General features: G+C 43.2%; 1 protein-coding gene across 4 annotated transcripts in view; it reads left to right on the top strand.

Moving 5' to 3' along the window:
• LOC133108020 (clathrin heavy chain 1-like) overlaps positions 1–15,557 on the top strand; it is a 38,577-nt gene extending 23,020 nt beyond the window's left edge. The window contains exons 25-34 of one of the 4 annotated variants that reach the window (XM_061217427.1): positions 569–736; positions 1,139–1,288; positions 1,399–1,530; positions 1,697–1,807; positions 2,187–2,357; positions 2,945–3,166; positions 4,952–4,972; positions 7,840–7,915; positions 14,448–14,513; positions 14,992–15,557. In XM_061217427.1, the coding sequence (XP_061073411.1) occupies positions 569–736; positions 1,139–1,288; positions 1,399–1,530; positions 1,697–1,807; positions 2,187–2,357; positions 2,945–3,166; positions 4,952–4,972; positions 7,840–7,915; positions 14,448–14,473 (1,077 nt within the window). In that variant the 3' untranslated portion in view covers positions 14,474–14,513; positions 14,992–15,557. Of the gene's footprint in view, positions 1–568; positions 737–1,138; positions 1,289–1,398; positions 1,531–1,696; positions 1,808–2,186; positions 2,358–2,944; positions 3,167–4,951; positions 4,973–7,839; positions 7,916–9,328; positions 10,716–14,447; positions 14,514–14,991 lie in introns of those variants that run through there. The other 3 variants (XM_061217428.1, XM_061217425.1, XM_061217426.1) reach the window with 3 other exon arrangements.
• The last annotated feature ends 116 nt before the right edge of the window (positions 15,558–15,673 follow it).

Below are 15,673 nucleotides of genomic sequence, written 5' to 3'. Positions count from 1 at the left end.
TAGACTGGGTAAGAGGAAGAAGAGGAGGACTGTGCTGAGCTCTTAACCGCAGTGTGTGTGGGGTAGAGAGTGTGATGAGCTCTTAACCGCAGTGTGTGTGGGGTAGAGAGTGTGTTGAGCTCTTAACCGCAGTGTGTGTGGGGTAGAGAGTGTGATGAGCTCTTAACCGCAGTGTGTGTGGGGTAGAGAGTGTGATGAGCTCTTAACCGCAGTGTGTGTGGGGTAGAGAGTGTGGTGAGCTCTTAACCGCAGTGTGTGGGGTAGAGAGTGTGATAAGCTCTTAACCAGTGTGTGTGGGGTAGAGAGTGTGATGAGCTCTTAACTGCAGTGTGTGTGGGGTAGAGAGTGTGATGAGCTCTTAACCGCAGTGTGTGTGGGGTAGAGAGTGTGATGAGCTCTTAACCGCAGTGTGTGGAGCCCTTCACCGCAGTGTGTGTGGGGTAGAGAGTGTGATGAGCTCTTAATCGCAGTGTGTGTGGGGTAGAGAATGTGATGAGCTCTTAACCGCAGTGTGTGAGTAGCAGAGCGTGAGAGGAGCTCTGACCGATGCTGGTCTTCTGGCCCTCAGGACCGCGGGTACTTCCAGGAGCTCATCACCATGCTGGAGGCCGCTCTGGGGCTGGAGCGGGCGCACATGGGCATGTTCACGGAGCTGGCCATCCTCTACTCCAAATTCAAGCCGCAGAAGATGAGGGAGCACCTGGAGCTCTTCTGGTCCCGAGTCAACATCCCAAAGGTGGGTATCAGGGCGACGAGTGAGGGTCACTGCAGAGACAGCTCTCTTTTTTTATTTTATTAACATCAAAACTTTCACATGAACCTTTTGTGTTTTTGCGTCAGTTTGGGAGCAATTGACAAATTCACAATTGTTTGTGAAGTAGATAAGTATGTATAATAAGTTGAATGGGGGTTATTTGGAGGTCTGTAGTTGTTAATGACCTAATTTTACTGTGACCATGTTGATTGTGGGTGTGTTAATCATTCGGTCATTTTTGTGTCAGGTCTTTCTAATTTAATAGTGACCATGTTGATTGCGGGTGTGTTAATCATTTGGTAGTTTTCCGTGTCCGTTCTTGCTAATTTAACAGTGACCATGTTGATTGCGGGTGTGTTAATCATCTGGTCGTTTGCCTCTCAGGTCTTGAGGGCGGCTGAGCAGGCCCATCTCTGGGCGGAGTTAGTCTTCCTGTACGATAAGTACGAGGAGTATGACAACGCCATCATCACCATGATGAACCACCCGCCCGACGCCTGGAAAGAGGGCCAGTTTAAAGACATCATCACCAAGGTAACCTCTCCTCTCCTCAGACTTCAGCTAGACAAATATTGAGTATCTTTTACCTTTTAGAAACGCGTTGTTCCTGCTGTAACACGTTGTTGCTTTGTGCCGTTTTGTAGGTGGCCAATGTGGAGTTGTATTACAAAGCCGTTCAGTTTTATTTGGAGTTCAAACCACTGCTGCTGAACGACCTACTGGTTGTGTTGTCTCCACGGTTAGACCACACTCGTGCGGTCAACTACTTCACCAAGGTAACCTTCCTCTTACGGTGCCTCCTTCTGCACAGTCAACTGTAAGGCTGCCTCTCTTCAGCTGCCAGCTGTTGTGGCAAAATCAATATTACGTACTTGTGTGTTGCATCAACAGCTTATTCACACTTATAAGTATTTCTTTAACTTCCTCTCTCTCTCTCGCCAGGTCAAGCAGCTTGCACTGGTCAAACCATACCTGCGGTCTGTACAGAACCACAACAACAAGTCCGTCAATGAAGCACTTAACAACCTCTTTATAGCAGAAGAAGATTATCAGGTCTGAACTCTTGAATATTATCTTAAATATTGTGTGCTGTGTGAATGTAATCGGGCAGAGACCAAAGTGTATTTGGAGACCTATACTAGCCCCCCGTATGCTCTGAAGAATATATTTGACCAAAACAAAAGTGTGCCCAAAATTTGAATTTGGTGGAGGGTTTGAAGGCACTTGATATTCTGTTATGAATTTTCATGAAACGGGTCTTCTGAAAATATGCATGCCCACACAATGAGAAGCCAGGTTAAAAAAAATAAAAAAGAATAATAATAATATCCCTGACAAGGTCAGGGTTGGGGGTGAAAATAAGATCTCTGTAGCCTTTGAACAATGTGGACATGAATGGTGTGAAAGTGACCCCTCTCCCCCTCGACCCCAGGCCCTGCGCACGTCCATAGACGCCTACGACAACTTTGATAACATCTCGCTGGCCCAGAGCCTGGAGAAGCACGAGCTCATTGAGCTGAGGAGAATCGCCGCCTACCTCTTCAAAGGCAACAACCGCTGGAAGCAGAGCGTGGAGCTCTGCAAGAAGGACAAGCTCTACAAGGTGCCTGGCTCTACAAGGACAAGCTCTGCCTTCTCATTCTGCCTTTTCTGCGGCTCAAAGCATCACCTCCATTTTATTCGCTGTTTATTCACTCGCTTGTTTTGAACAAACACAGTAGAACATTGACCTGCTGCCAAAACCGAGAAACCAGTGTGTTGTACATGGTGTGTGAGGCAACCGGTAGTTACCAGCTTTTCTCCCGAGATGGGCATTGATAATGTTCTATTGAGAACAAAGCAGAATAATAGTTATTTAATACCGTTCATGGCTGCTTATACCTATCTGGCAGTAAATTGTATATCAGTAAACCTTTAACAGAGAACAAAACCCTTTGTCCAAACGACGTTGTCGGCACAGGAACTATGTGGGTTATTAATTTCTTGTCCCCTGATGAACAGAATCCTTTATTGCTGCACATTATTATTATTATTGTTATTATCTCTTATTATTATTATTTTTATTATTATTATTTTTTGCTGTTACTTGGATGAACCACAAAAGAACGTAAAAAAAGACTGCCCCGGTAAAGCATGTCTGCCCCAGCCAGCGATCAGGCCGCTGTTGACCCTCTGGCTTGGCCTCCCCAGGATGCGATGCAGTACGCGTCGGAGTCCAAGGACACGGAGCTGGCGGAGGAGCTGCTGCAGTGGTTCCTGCTGGAGGACAAGAAGGAGTGCTTCGCCGCCTGCCTGTTCACCTGCTACGACCTGCTGCGGCCCGACGTGGTGCTGGAGACCGCCTGGAGGCACAACATCATGGAGTTCTCCATGCCCTACTTCATCCAGGTCATGAGGGAGTACCTGAGCAAGGTCAGTCCCGGGGTCGCTGGGGCTCCGGGTGGGGGTGGTGGGGGATCAGGGTTCAGGGGTCAGGGGTCAGGGGTCGTTTTACATCTCCCCCCCCCCCCCCCCCTCCCGCCTCTAAACCACATTCGTTTTGGTTTGCCCTGCCGTCCTCCGTTGTGTAATGAGTCCCAGCACGAAAGCAGGATGTCCCCACCCCTCCGCGCCCTGACTCATGTTAAGGCCTTAGTCCTCAGTGTATCAGCCCCCTCCCCCCCCCAGAGAGCAGTTCAAACACTCACCCTGCTCTCAGATCTGTCCAGCCCTCCTCAGCTTTTGAATGTCTGCCATCTAAGCCTTCGCCTTGCGCAAACTCACCACCTCTAATTGCAGCAGACTGAAGCTTTGTGCTTTCCTGCTTCATTTATTCATTTTATGTATTTGATTTATTTATTCATTTCATTTTTAAATATTTATTTTTATTTTATTTTGTAGAATAGTTTGTATACATACATGGTCATAATTCACATTCTGAGGAAATTTGCGATGCCTAAAAATAGACTTTTCCCTTATTCATTGAATGTAAGAAAAATGCTGCCACACAGCATTTTCCTACTGAAATTTTAAAAACTGTTATTTTTTATTTATTCATTTTAGAGGCCACTAGACAACTGAGCAGCCATTTTTTTTTTTACACATCCCATCACCTAGGATTTGTAAAATATTCCAGTATCTTGATCTTCATGGATAATATCCTTCAAGAATTTATCTTCTCATCAGGGCACCATGCATTTTAAAACAGGGAGGCCTTATTTCTGTCTGCCTACTGGCTGTCAAAAGGAAACAGTTATAACATGTAGACCTTACTGCCCTCCTGAACTGGAATTTGTGATCTTTGGCTTAACACTAGAAAGGCCGGAGACAACACCATCGGACATTTAGACTTTAAAATTCAAATTACTTCAATGCTGTAAATGCAATACCCTCAACCTTCCGCAGGTTTTCCTAAATTTTGTGAAATTCTATTAGAAATTTCTTTAATCTGTTTCAGCCATTTTCTTCACAAGAATCCCCTGTCATAAGATGGGCATCCGGTGCTGGTACCCAGCTGTACATGCCCCCCACCTCCTCCACGGCACGTTATTCAGCAACGCTTTGATACCCAGTTGCCCAATCAAGTGCTTTCGAAGCTGATTTGGCACATGAATAAACAAAATGAATTAATTTCAGTCGTTTGATGAAGATGATAGACTATGTGGGGATGAATAATCTGGCCGTTTCAGGCCACAAAAGGTCTGAGTTCTTGGTGGAATTGATGAGTGAGAGGAGACTGAGTGCACTCAGTGCACTCCCAATAGTGTGAGAGGAGGAATGGAAGCGTGCTGAATTTATGTCTGACAAAATTATTCTAAAATGATATGGCACCCTGAAATTGATTCAGTTGTGTCCTTAATTTCTGGGAAATAGTTTCACAACATTAGTCCATGCTATAATGCCTTGGCGGTTCTAGGAAAGCAAAAACTGCGGCCTTTCTAATGTTAATGCAGTAAAATGGTCATAGCCTTGTCCACAATAATAGCACTTGCATCTCTAACTGGTGCGTCAAACAGAATCAGGCAGATTTTCCTTCCCCTTATTTGTGTATTTTTAATATTCTTTTCAAGAAGTGTTTTACGCCTCCATGGTTGCGTTGCTTGTGTTTGTTGTCTTTCTTGCTTTTTTCAATGCTGAGTAAATGCAGTTTTGATTTATTTATTTATTTATTTCCAGTTTTTTTTCTTCTCTAAGCTGCTCCTCTGAATTCCTTTTCAGGTTGATGCGATTAAGGAAAAGGTGAAAGTCGATTCTTACTCTGCATTTTGTTTTTAGTCCGGAGGAGTGAAACCTCAGGAGTCTGCATGAGTCCTCCTCTCCCATGTCGCACTGCTGCTTCTAAAACCACACGTTCACTAGTGCCTCCCAGTTTCCTCTAGAGCCCTGGCATAGTGCAGGCAGAGCCGTAGCCTTACTCCCCTAGAGCCTGTAGATACTAATAAAGTCCTTAGTACCAGGAGAGTACTGTACGGCCACCGTGCTGTGGTCCGCTAATGGTTCCCAGTCCTCTTTCGTCATTTTAACCCAGTTGAACTTGGAAGACTGCAGAAACCGTCTCCTGCTATTCAAACTGCATCTGTGCAAGTCATTTAATTTATTTATAGGAACACAAGTTCTGTTTCTGACTATGGGCTTTTGGCATGCTGGTTGCATGAAATGAAAAATCTGTCTTAAATTTTACCCCTAATTGTCATGTCTGGGTACTGTAGCATGAATGCAGTTTGAGTAGCATTTTGGTGGGCCAGAGTTGCGCCCTGAATAGTGATAAATGACATGGTCTGTAAGTTAGATGTGTACTACCACACATGCCAAGGTGCCAAGGACTGGAAACCAGTGGTAGACTACATTTGTCTGTTTCACTAAAATGTAGGCAAAGAATGTATGTGTGTTTGTGAGGTGACCACCCTTCTCAGAAATGAATCAAACATTTGAGATGTTCTTGATGTTAAAATATTTAATTTATGTATATTTTTTTAATGATTAAAAAAACGGTTATTTATTCTATGTGTGGGTGTGCCCCACGGGTTGGTATCCAGTCCAGATGGACTTAAATTTATTTACCTATAGCCTGACTGGGCAGTGCATAATTGGCCGTAGGTTCACCCAGGAATGTTGGTATGGGTCGGCAGGTTGTCCGTGTGTTATGTAGAGTAGCGACCTCCTCTGGTGGAACGACCAGCACCATCTACTCATGAGTCTGATCCAGGTCAGCTGCTAGACGGCCGAGTACAGAGGTTAGTGGCTCCTGGTGGACAGTTTTCCACTCTGCACTATGTGACCCGCCTAGAGGTGCAATTGGATGTGACCAAGATGGAGGAGAATAAACACTCTGGATACAGCATAGGAGGAAGGCGTCATCGTCAGTTCTATCTACTGATGTCTTGGGGGTAATGACGCCCAATTAAGAATGAGTGCGTTTTGAACAGAGGGTAAGGTAAGTTCCCGAGAGAGACGATTCCCTACGGGAACCGAGAAGGGTGGTCCTTCACTTACTGTGCAGACCAGCGAAGAGATGTGTGTGAAGACCTGGTAACAGCGCTGCAGAGTGTAAAATGCAGGCAGGCTTTGTGTTTAAAAGCGGCATGTTTTACCCTTTCCGTAGCGATAGCGGCACTTTCTTTGAGAGGCTAGGTGACATCGCTGTTTGGCTGCGCCTGCTTCTTCGAAGCCTCTTGAATGGCCTTGATAATAACCATCATCCGCTCCTCCTCCTCCTCACTTTCTCTGCCTCTTTCTCATGCACACATTTAACAGTGGAGTTAACACATCTACTCGCATGTGTTCTTTTCCTCCCTTCTCAATCCCTCCAGCTTGTTCAGATTTCTCTGGAAGAGCCTTTTTAACAGAGCCACACTTAATTGGTGTATAAGGAGAAGCATGTAGGGAACTGAACCCAGTTTCAAAGACTCGACCCCAACAGCAAGTGGGTTTTCTTTCGGAGTTGGACTGCAGTCAGTTCAGACCCATATGTTGCAGATAGTTAAAAAAATATATATATATATCACGCATATATGAGGATTATTTGCTTTTACCGCTTTGCTAGCTCAAGACATCTTGCCGGCCGCTTGAACTCTTTTGCAAACGTTTCAAACCCGATCGATCTTTTCCTAACCGCTTAAGAACCTTGTGCTATGCTTCTTATTCCATAGGTCATAATGTCAACATCATTTCAATAGAGGCCCAGCTATACTGAAATACTTTTGTTGTTTTTTAGTTTTTTTCCCCAGGTAAAGTGATTCCACTTTAACATCTTTTTGACAGTATTGTACAGTTACAGAGCATGTTTTTGGGAGCATCAGTTTCATTGGAAAAAGCACAAGGATGGGGATCATAAAGTCAGGGGTTTTAGTATAGTATGTGAGAGGTCTCCTCTCTAAAGAAAGGTATTTGAACTCATTGTACCAAAACAAAAAGTATCATAAATTCCACTCTATAACGGCAGCATGTACATGATGGTTTTAGAAAAAAAGCATTAGTTGGGAAGGTCATGCTAGCACAGGGACTCCTCTTAGGCAGAAATTCACTGTCCACACTCCATTCCTCCAGCTAACGCGAGTATCTCAACACTTCTGTAGCCGTGCGGCAGTTTTCACGTTGCGGTAATGTTGCAGAAATGTTGGGAGAACTTTATCCATTCTTTGGGTTTGGTTCTCTACATTCAGTTCCAATCAATATCAAAATGAAAAAAAAAAAAAAAAAAAGGTGGTGGCTTGATGGTGGGACCATTGTCAATGCATTTACCGCCCCCACCCCCTCCAAACTTGGATAGTTTTTTTTATTGATCAGTAGATAAGAACATTCACTTATGGACTCAGGGTGGAGGTGTTTAGATGGTTTAAAAGTAGATTTTAAAGAGGCATCCTTACTTCAATGCATGGTGCCAGTATCCAGCATTAAGATTGTCACGCTCAAAGCACTGAACTCCTGAATGAAGGAGTCTCACCCTCCTGCATTAGGAATGGTCCCATCCATCCCAGTCATTTTGTCGGTTAACCACAATAACAACCAACCGGGGGTTTCAATGAAGGCTTTTTCCAGCGGTTCTCGTGGGAATGCTGCCCCTCCGCTGGTCACATTCACTGCCTCACTTGCCCAAACTCTCTTAGGTGGACAAGCTGGACGCCTCCGAGTCGCTGAGGAAAGAGGAGGAGCAGGCCACGGACACACAGCCCATCGTCTACGGTAACGCACCTCCTCACTCTACTCCCCCCCACCCCCCCCCCTCTGTCACCCATGCCAGGGTGTCCGAGAGAATGTCCCCTCCTGTGACCGCTGCCACCTGCTGCCGCCTCTGTGCTCCACTTCTGGGCTTCAGTGCTGTGACTGTTTTAACACGCTAGCACATGGTGGCATGGCTCGGTTCTGGGGGCGGCTTGTAGCGTAGTGGTTAAGGTACATGACTGGGAGCCACAACGTCAGTGGCTCGAATCCCGGTCGAGCCACAATAAATGATCCGCACAGCCGTTGGGCCCTTGAGCAAGGCCCTTAACCCCACATTGCTCCCCGGGCGCTGCACTGTGGCTGCCCACTGCTCCTAAGTAACTAGGATGGGTCAAATGCAGAGGACAAGTTAACCCATGGGGTTCAATAAAGTATATCTTATCTTACATCATGCCATAGGATCAGAGCAATTAGACATTTAGGCACTTGAAACTGAATAAATATTAAAAGATTACAGTCATCATAATTTTGCTAAGGATAAATAAGCCAGTCGGGTTTTGTCTGATGGATTCAATTATGTCAAGTAGGGAAAGTGAAACAAAGGTTTTGCAGATAATCTTCTGGTGTGCCTCATAGATTTAGGATTTGACCTTTTTGAAGATTTAGTGGAACTATATTCCAGGGTTGGTTACTGTAAATCATGGTGATTGCATATTTGAAAATGTTTGATTAGATGTTAAAACTCGAAAAGAAGGAAGACGAAGTGGTTGGCAGGGGTATTTACAGATAGTTCTTTATGGGTTTATTTCATGGTTCCTTGCTTTATTGTTTGGCATGATATTCTTCACAGCTGATTGCATTTATTTTTGATTGAATACTAATATTTAATATTTTTGTCGTCTTTCTAATATTTACTCATTAATGTTTAGATCTGTGGTATTTAACATGCAATTGTCAAATTCTGGTAATAGAATGTGCTTGCTTGCCCCACCTATATAGTGGTGGTTTGTTGAGCTTCAATCTTGTAGATATGCTTTAAACCACCTGTCCCTAGTTTGACTGTATGTCTGTGTGTCTGTCTCTCTGCGTGTCTGTGTACATGTCTGTATGTGTGTGCGCATGTGTGGCTGTGCGCGTCTGCTTGGGTGCGGGTGTGCATGTGCGTGTGTGTGTGTATTTGTGTGTGCGTGTCTGCTTGCGTGCGGGTGTGCGTGCGTGCGTGCGTGCGTGCGTGTGTGTGTGTGTGTGTGTATTTGTGTGTGTGTGCGTGTCTGTGTGTGTGTGTGTGTGCGTGCGTGCGCGTGTGTGTGTGTGTGCGCGTGTGTGTGTGTCTGTGTGTGTGCGCGTGTGTGTGTGTCTGTGTGTGTGCACGTGTGTGTGTGTGTGTGCACTTGCGTGCATGCGCGTGGTGCATGTCGCACACTTGCGTTGCAGGCACGCCCCAGCTGATGCTCACTGCGGGACCCAACGTGGCCGTGCCTCCTCAGCAGGCGTACGGTTACGGCTACACGGCGCCGGCCGGCTACGGCCCGCCCCCGCCCCAGCCCGGCTTCGGCTACGGCATGTAAGAGCCCCCAGCCCGGAGCCACCAGCCCGTCTCTTTCAGCTCCTCACCAGCTCGCCACAGGGGATACTGTACAAACAAGCCCGATTCCACTTCTTACCATCCTCACCCTTTCCTTTACACTGTCATGAAGGACTTTTATTTTATTTTTACAGTTTATGAAAAAAAACAAAAAACACGGACCTCGTCGTTTTCCTTTTTTTTTCCTTTTTTTTTTTTTCTTTTTTCCTTTTTTTTTTTACATTCCATTTTTACGTACTGCTTGAATGTTTTTGTCTGTCCCATGTGTTCTGTTTTGTTTTTTGTTTTTTTTCCTCTTCCCCCCCCCCCCCCTCCCTGAGAGGGAATGGTTAATGTGCTGTAAAGAGGGCTTGTACACGAGGAGAGCGAGTCTGCAGCATCCGTTTCTGAAGCGTCCATTTTGCACTCTAGTGAGAAGCAAGTGTAGAATCTTCATTTCAGTGCATCTGAGCTGCTTGGTCAGTCTGTCCCTAAAAAGGTTTGGTTGTTGTATGTCCAGAAAAATAAAAAGCTACAGTGTTCTTACTGTTTGAACTTTACCGCTTCCGTGAACTCCACTAGAAACACTAAGTAATAAAAATGTATTCAACACAAGCCGCCTAGCACTATGGAATAATTTAACTTGCTTGCATCCATGCAGTTTCATTCTTTTCCAGCCAATACAGGTTCTCCGTTTAACCGTGTAGAAGTCTTTGTTTTTCTGTTTTTGGTTTGTTTATTTTTCCACTCCATATGTAACATATGAGTTTTTTGTGCTGTATACAGTGCTCTTGTGTGGGACCATTTCCATTTTTGAGGAGGGAAAAGACTATTCTGAATTCTGTATGAACCCACTGCCCAATAATTCCTTGTGCTGAGGTTTGTGTGTGCTGGATGTTGTGGTGTTCTAGGTCACTGTATCAACTGTACAGAGAATGAATATAAAAACTTCATATTTGCTCCTCCTGCCAGTTTTGTTTGTGCATTCTGCTCAAATGGAAAATAAAATCACAGGGCCGTGGTTATTTGGTGTCTTCATTGTATGCTTATGTTTAAAATATCAATAATAACCCTCCCTCAACCCTTAACCTTAAAAGTTTAAAGATTACCTGTTATATTCTTAAACAAATGTATTGATATTTTATTTAATTGTTGTGCATCTAAAATGAAGTAATTCCAGCATATACCTTGGATTTAATTCAGTGACATGGCAGTTTGCTTTTCCACATAAAATAAAGAACTCTTGTTTGTCAAGAACTGTCTTGTGTTGCCATGCTATCTTATTGGTGTTTGTGCATAAACTCACAGCGTGTTGCTAAAGATCTGTGTGAACATGTCAATTTAATTTGTCAGCAGTTGTGTGACTTGGATCCTACTTTTGGTTCTTCCCTTTTAGAAATATCAGAAAGCCTTCAGACAAATGATTAAGTGAATGCAGGAACATCCTGAAACAAATGGATGTGGCACGTGGATGTAAACTCAACTGTGTCCACAGATGAAGCTTTCAAATGTCTGTATTTTTTTATATGTCAAACCGTTTTTATTCCCATGAATGATTGTTGGAGGAAAAAAACTGGCCTATGGAGGATACTGTAACCAAAATTAGTAATTCACTTGGAAAAGAAAATGTAAAACTTGAGGAACATGGGTTATGGCATTTAAATGGGACAGTTTTGTGTGAATACAGAATACTCCATGTTGCCTTGAAATTGCATTTTATTATCCAGCTGCTTGTGTACTTGCAATAACAATCGGTGACACTGTCAGCATTGAGTATGTGGTTTACAAAGAGAATTCTGCTCACACTTGATATTCAGTGCGACTTCCCGAGGCCTCCGTGAAACGTATGCACACGCCGTTTACGTTGCAACAAATCGGTCAGCCATCTGCCGTTCCGGTTTGTTTGTGAATGCTTTAAGGGGCGGTAACGCCGTGTTCATATCGTCTGCGCTGTCGCGAGGCCTTGCGGGGTTGCTCTTAATATAATGTGACTGAGCATTTTAACTGTTGAAAGATGTTAAGAGATTTTAACAAATAATTGTTTTTGGCTTACAAAGTGTGCTAGAGCTGTGATTAAAATAGTTAAATCAAAAATCTCGAGTAGCCCATTTTTGGATTTTTTTTATCTTTTTTGATTATTTTTTAATCTACTTGCTGATATTTAAATAAATATTCAGGATGTGCAATGTGGGGTTTTGGTGCTACTAAAAAAAAAATGCATGCTTTCAACACTACCTCTAACTGCATATGTCACCCTAACCACATCATTAATCTGTGCTGCTGTAACCCCTCTGTAAAGAGTAGCCTCCTCTGTGGTGTGTTTGTCACTTGGTTGCTGGAGTTTGCATTTTTTGCTTTGTTGTTGCATGGAGGTGTGATTGGTCTCCCATCGGGTAATGGTTGCAGTGCCATGTGCTATAGTGCATGTTCATACAGGTCGTCAGCAGTGCTGCCCTGCCTTATGCTCCATTGGTCAGGAATCTTCTGGAACTGGTCAAGGGGAGCAGGGTGACTGGTACTATAATATGTTGCAAATTGTCACTGGATTATTTTGTGCGTTGTCTGTATTGTGCACACAGCTGATCACATGCATTGAGGATGACTCGGGGTGGTTGTGATGTATTTATTGGCGGGAGTGTTTCAGCTAATGAAGTTCTCGATTGTGTATATGAAGCCTGATTTGCCCCTCTTCTCCTGAAGGAAAAGAGATTTCCAAATACTCATTCCGATGAAAGATTCCCCTCATTCTGCATTGTGTAGAACCCGTACACTGTTTTATCTCTGAAATATGGCTCTTGGTAGTTTAAATGGCAGCCTTAAGCCCTTCAGCCATGACTGGTGTTTAATGGGACGAGTGAAGGGATACAAATGATAGCACCATTGGTCATATGGAGAACCCATTGTAAAGAGGGTGATTTAATCTTGCTCATGATAAATGATACAAATTTCCATGAGGTTAGGATTTATAACATAGAAAAGACTGAAAAAGACTTTGAAGGTACAATAGGTAAGATTTTTTGTGTTAAAACATTGTTGCAAGACCATTGTAGATCCCTTCCCATCATTGAAAAAGGCTCACTGACATGTTGACTCTGACCCTCTGCCTGTGTTTGTAGTCCATAAAAGTGTAAATTTGTCGGGCCGTCACTGTGTAAAAACGTTGTACAGCTGTACAACATTCAAGCTCATTGGTTGAAAATTGGAAAACTGCCACAGCCAATTGGTGGGGGCTTATGCTGCTTGTGTAGCTGCTCAAATTGCACTCCAGACAAGCGAAACTCTGGGTAGCTACTATTGCTTATTATCCAAGCAAAGACTACAAAACTAGTTATTAAACAATACCAGTTTGTTATCGGTAGCAACAAGCAAATTAATTGTAGTTGGCTTCACGCATTTACAAATATCCATTTACAATAAAATATAGGCAATAGCAGCGATTGCACAAACGTTGTGCTTCAGGTGGATATTTGTAAATTCGGGAAGCTAACTTGTAGGCTAATAGCTCATTTGTTTGCTGTTACTGATAGCGAACTGGTCTTGTTTTCTAACTAGATAATCAACAGTACTATATAGAGTTTCAGTGATCGCTTGTCTGGTGTGCAATTTGGGCATCTTCGCGTTCCTTTAATCCCTTTTCGTGTTCAATCATGCGTGTTTAGCTAAACCTTTATTTGTCTCAAACTGTTAAGTTGAAGTTGCCTCTTTTGTGGTACACTATCATATCTTAGTTATATATCCAGTTAGTTCCATAGCCAAATAAGTTGCTTGCTCATAATACCGTTGGTTAGCTAAAGTGAAAGCTTCAAAAAGACAAAACGTATTAATAGTGTTGTGCAGAACACTAAAGTGAACATTTCATAAGTTCACCGGTTCGGCGAACATTTTCTTACTAGAACGGCAGGCTCTGTCGCGTTTGTCACTGTTAACTTTCCAAAACATGTACATGTTGTGGTTTGAGGGCGTCTTGCTGCAATTCCTCTCTCTTGTCTGTTAGGAGTCCGAAATGACCTATTGTACCTTTAACCATTATACATAGGGTCTTTAAAGGAATACACCCACATTTTGGGAAATACCCCGACTTACCCAGACTTAGACGAGATATTCGATTTCATTTTATTTTTTGTGCATTCATGTTAGCATAACATGTTAGCTTAGGATAAAGACTTGAAGCCTATTGGAGTCAGTAGCCTACCCACTTCAAAGTGAAGAAATACACCTGACAGCAACTCCGAAGCTGTCTTATTTACTCAAGGTATCGTGTATTTAAAATGCATGTGCGGATTTCTTTCCTTTAAAAAAAAAAAAAAAGAGACGTTGTTTTCGGAGAACTTATGCTGTTGGAACTATAACCGCTGAACCCACATGTACTGTATTGAAGGAGGTTGGCTACTGACTCCTATAGGCTTTAAGTCTTTATGCTAAGCTGACACGTTATGCTGACATGGAAACCGAGCCAGTGAATGCGCGAAAATTAAATCGAATATCTCGACTAGGTCTGGCTAAATCGGAAATAAGGTAGGCCTATATTTCCCTAAATGTTGGTGTATTCCTTTAAATTCTGACTGAGTTAGATTTTTTAAATTTTATTCCTTTTTTTTTTTTTTCATTTTAAGGCTTTTACAAGCTGCTTAATGACGTGCGAAATGCATCCCTTGCTATGTTGGATAATGATGAGCTCCCTGAGGGTAATCCGTTCCCTTGGAATACATTTATTAAAAATAACCTACAGGTACAGATATAACTGACATTTTAGATTAGTGTCATACATTGTAGTGGTGTGCTGGATTGTACAGGTTTTTTTGGTCTCCTGGATGGTGTGCGTCTGTTCATCTGCACATGAGTAATCAACATGCCTTTCCACGCACATTAACTCCTGAGGATCCTTATTATTTTAAGATTGTATGTGAGATGGTTCCTGTTCTACTCTAGTGCAGCTGCTGAAGAAAGAGTCCTGAGCTGTCTGTCATCTTTGTGTTTGTGCCATTTCAGTTGGGCCTGAAGATCCAGCTGTTTGAGGAAAGGGTGCATGCCCTGCGACTGTTGGGTGACTGACAGGTGAGACGCCTGAGCTCTGTTAAATGATCTCTTCAACATGCCCTTACTCTTGCTTTTACCCACTACGCGTCTCCTATTGTACACAGCCCTGGTGTCGTCTCTATCCTAGCCTGCACTCTCCAGATAATTTTGTTATTCTGAAGACCAAGAACTTATTCAAAGTCCAACAGTTTTGCAGTATTTCCAGTTCCCACAAGTAATCCTCAATCTTGCTGCAATGATAAAAATTTGTAATCTGCTCAACTTTTGCTCCAAGTAAACAATTTTTCAACTTTCTCCTTGAACAATCAAAGTCCTTGAGATAAAGACTGAAAGTTATCTCAGCCCTACTCAGTCTGAAAGCGGTCTCATCAATATTTCCATTTTAAAATCCACTTTTTTAGTGGTCTGCTATATGCTCCACCGTGTCGTCTCCTGGACCTGTGTGATTTATACCAGTGGTCATGTGGTTGCTGATTGGCCCTTCTTTTCTTGGCAGCTCGAGATGAAGCGCGTTGGCTGGGCTGAGCCCCTATACCCCACGGCAGCAAAATGATTGATATTAACCAAACCCTGCGGCATGAAGACCTCCACTCGCTGCGCCTAAAACGACCTGCAGCCCGCCCTTGCGTGGAATATCTTTTCATCACACCTTATCCTGGAAGGGTGTCAACTTTTGCGCTTTGCACATTCATTTTTTTCATAATATGCGCGTTTTTTTTTATTTATCATAACGATCTCTACATTTGTAAGAGGTTTACATTTACAGTTGTGCCGACTTTCCATTCAGTTTTAGTTCTGTGTACCTGCACTGAGTAATTGTATTCTGACAGAGTAGCTTTTAATCCCTATTGGACTCATATGAACTCTTAGATTTGAATAATCACAGAAATATATTCTTGGTGTCCTGGTGCGCAACTTTGCTCAAGCCTTTCTTTGGATTTTCAGTCTCTGAACTCGCAGTTATTTATAATCCGTTTTGATGGGGATCCGTTTCCCGGCAGAGATCCCTGCCAGTGTAAAAAAACAAAAATCGTTATTAAATGTTAAGTTGCAAAATGAAAACGGCCTAACAGGCGGTTGATACAGCAGTTGAAGAGATCTGACATACAGTACATTAATGCTATGGGTGAGGGTTATGTGATACATTGTTGAAACAATTATATTATAAGACTAGGTAG

This window comes from Conger conger, chromosome 13, assembly GCF_963514075.1.
Source record: "Conger conger chromosome 13, fConCon1.1, whole genome shotgun sequence".
Lineage (NCBI taxonomy): Eukaryota > Metazoa > Chordata > Actinopteri > Anguilliformes > Congridae > Conger > Conger conger.
This window is presented reverse-complemented; position numbering and strand designations above follow the sequence as displayed.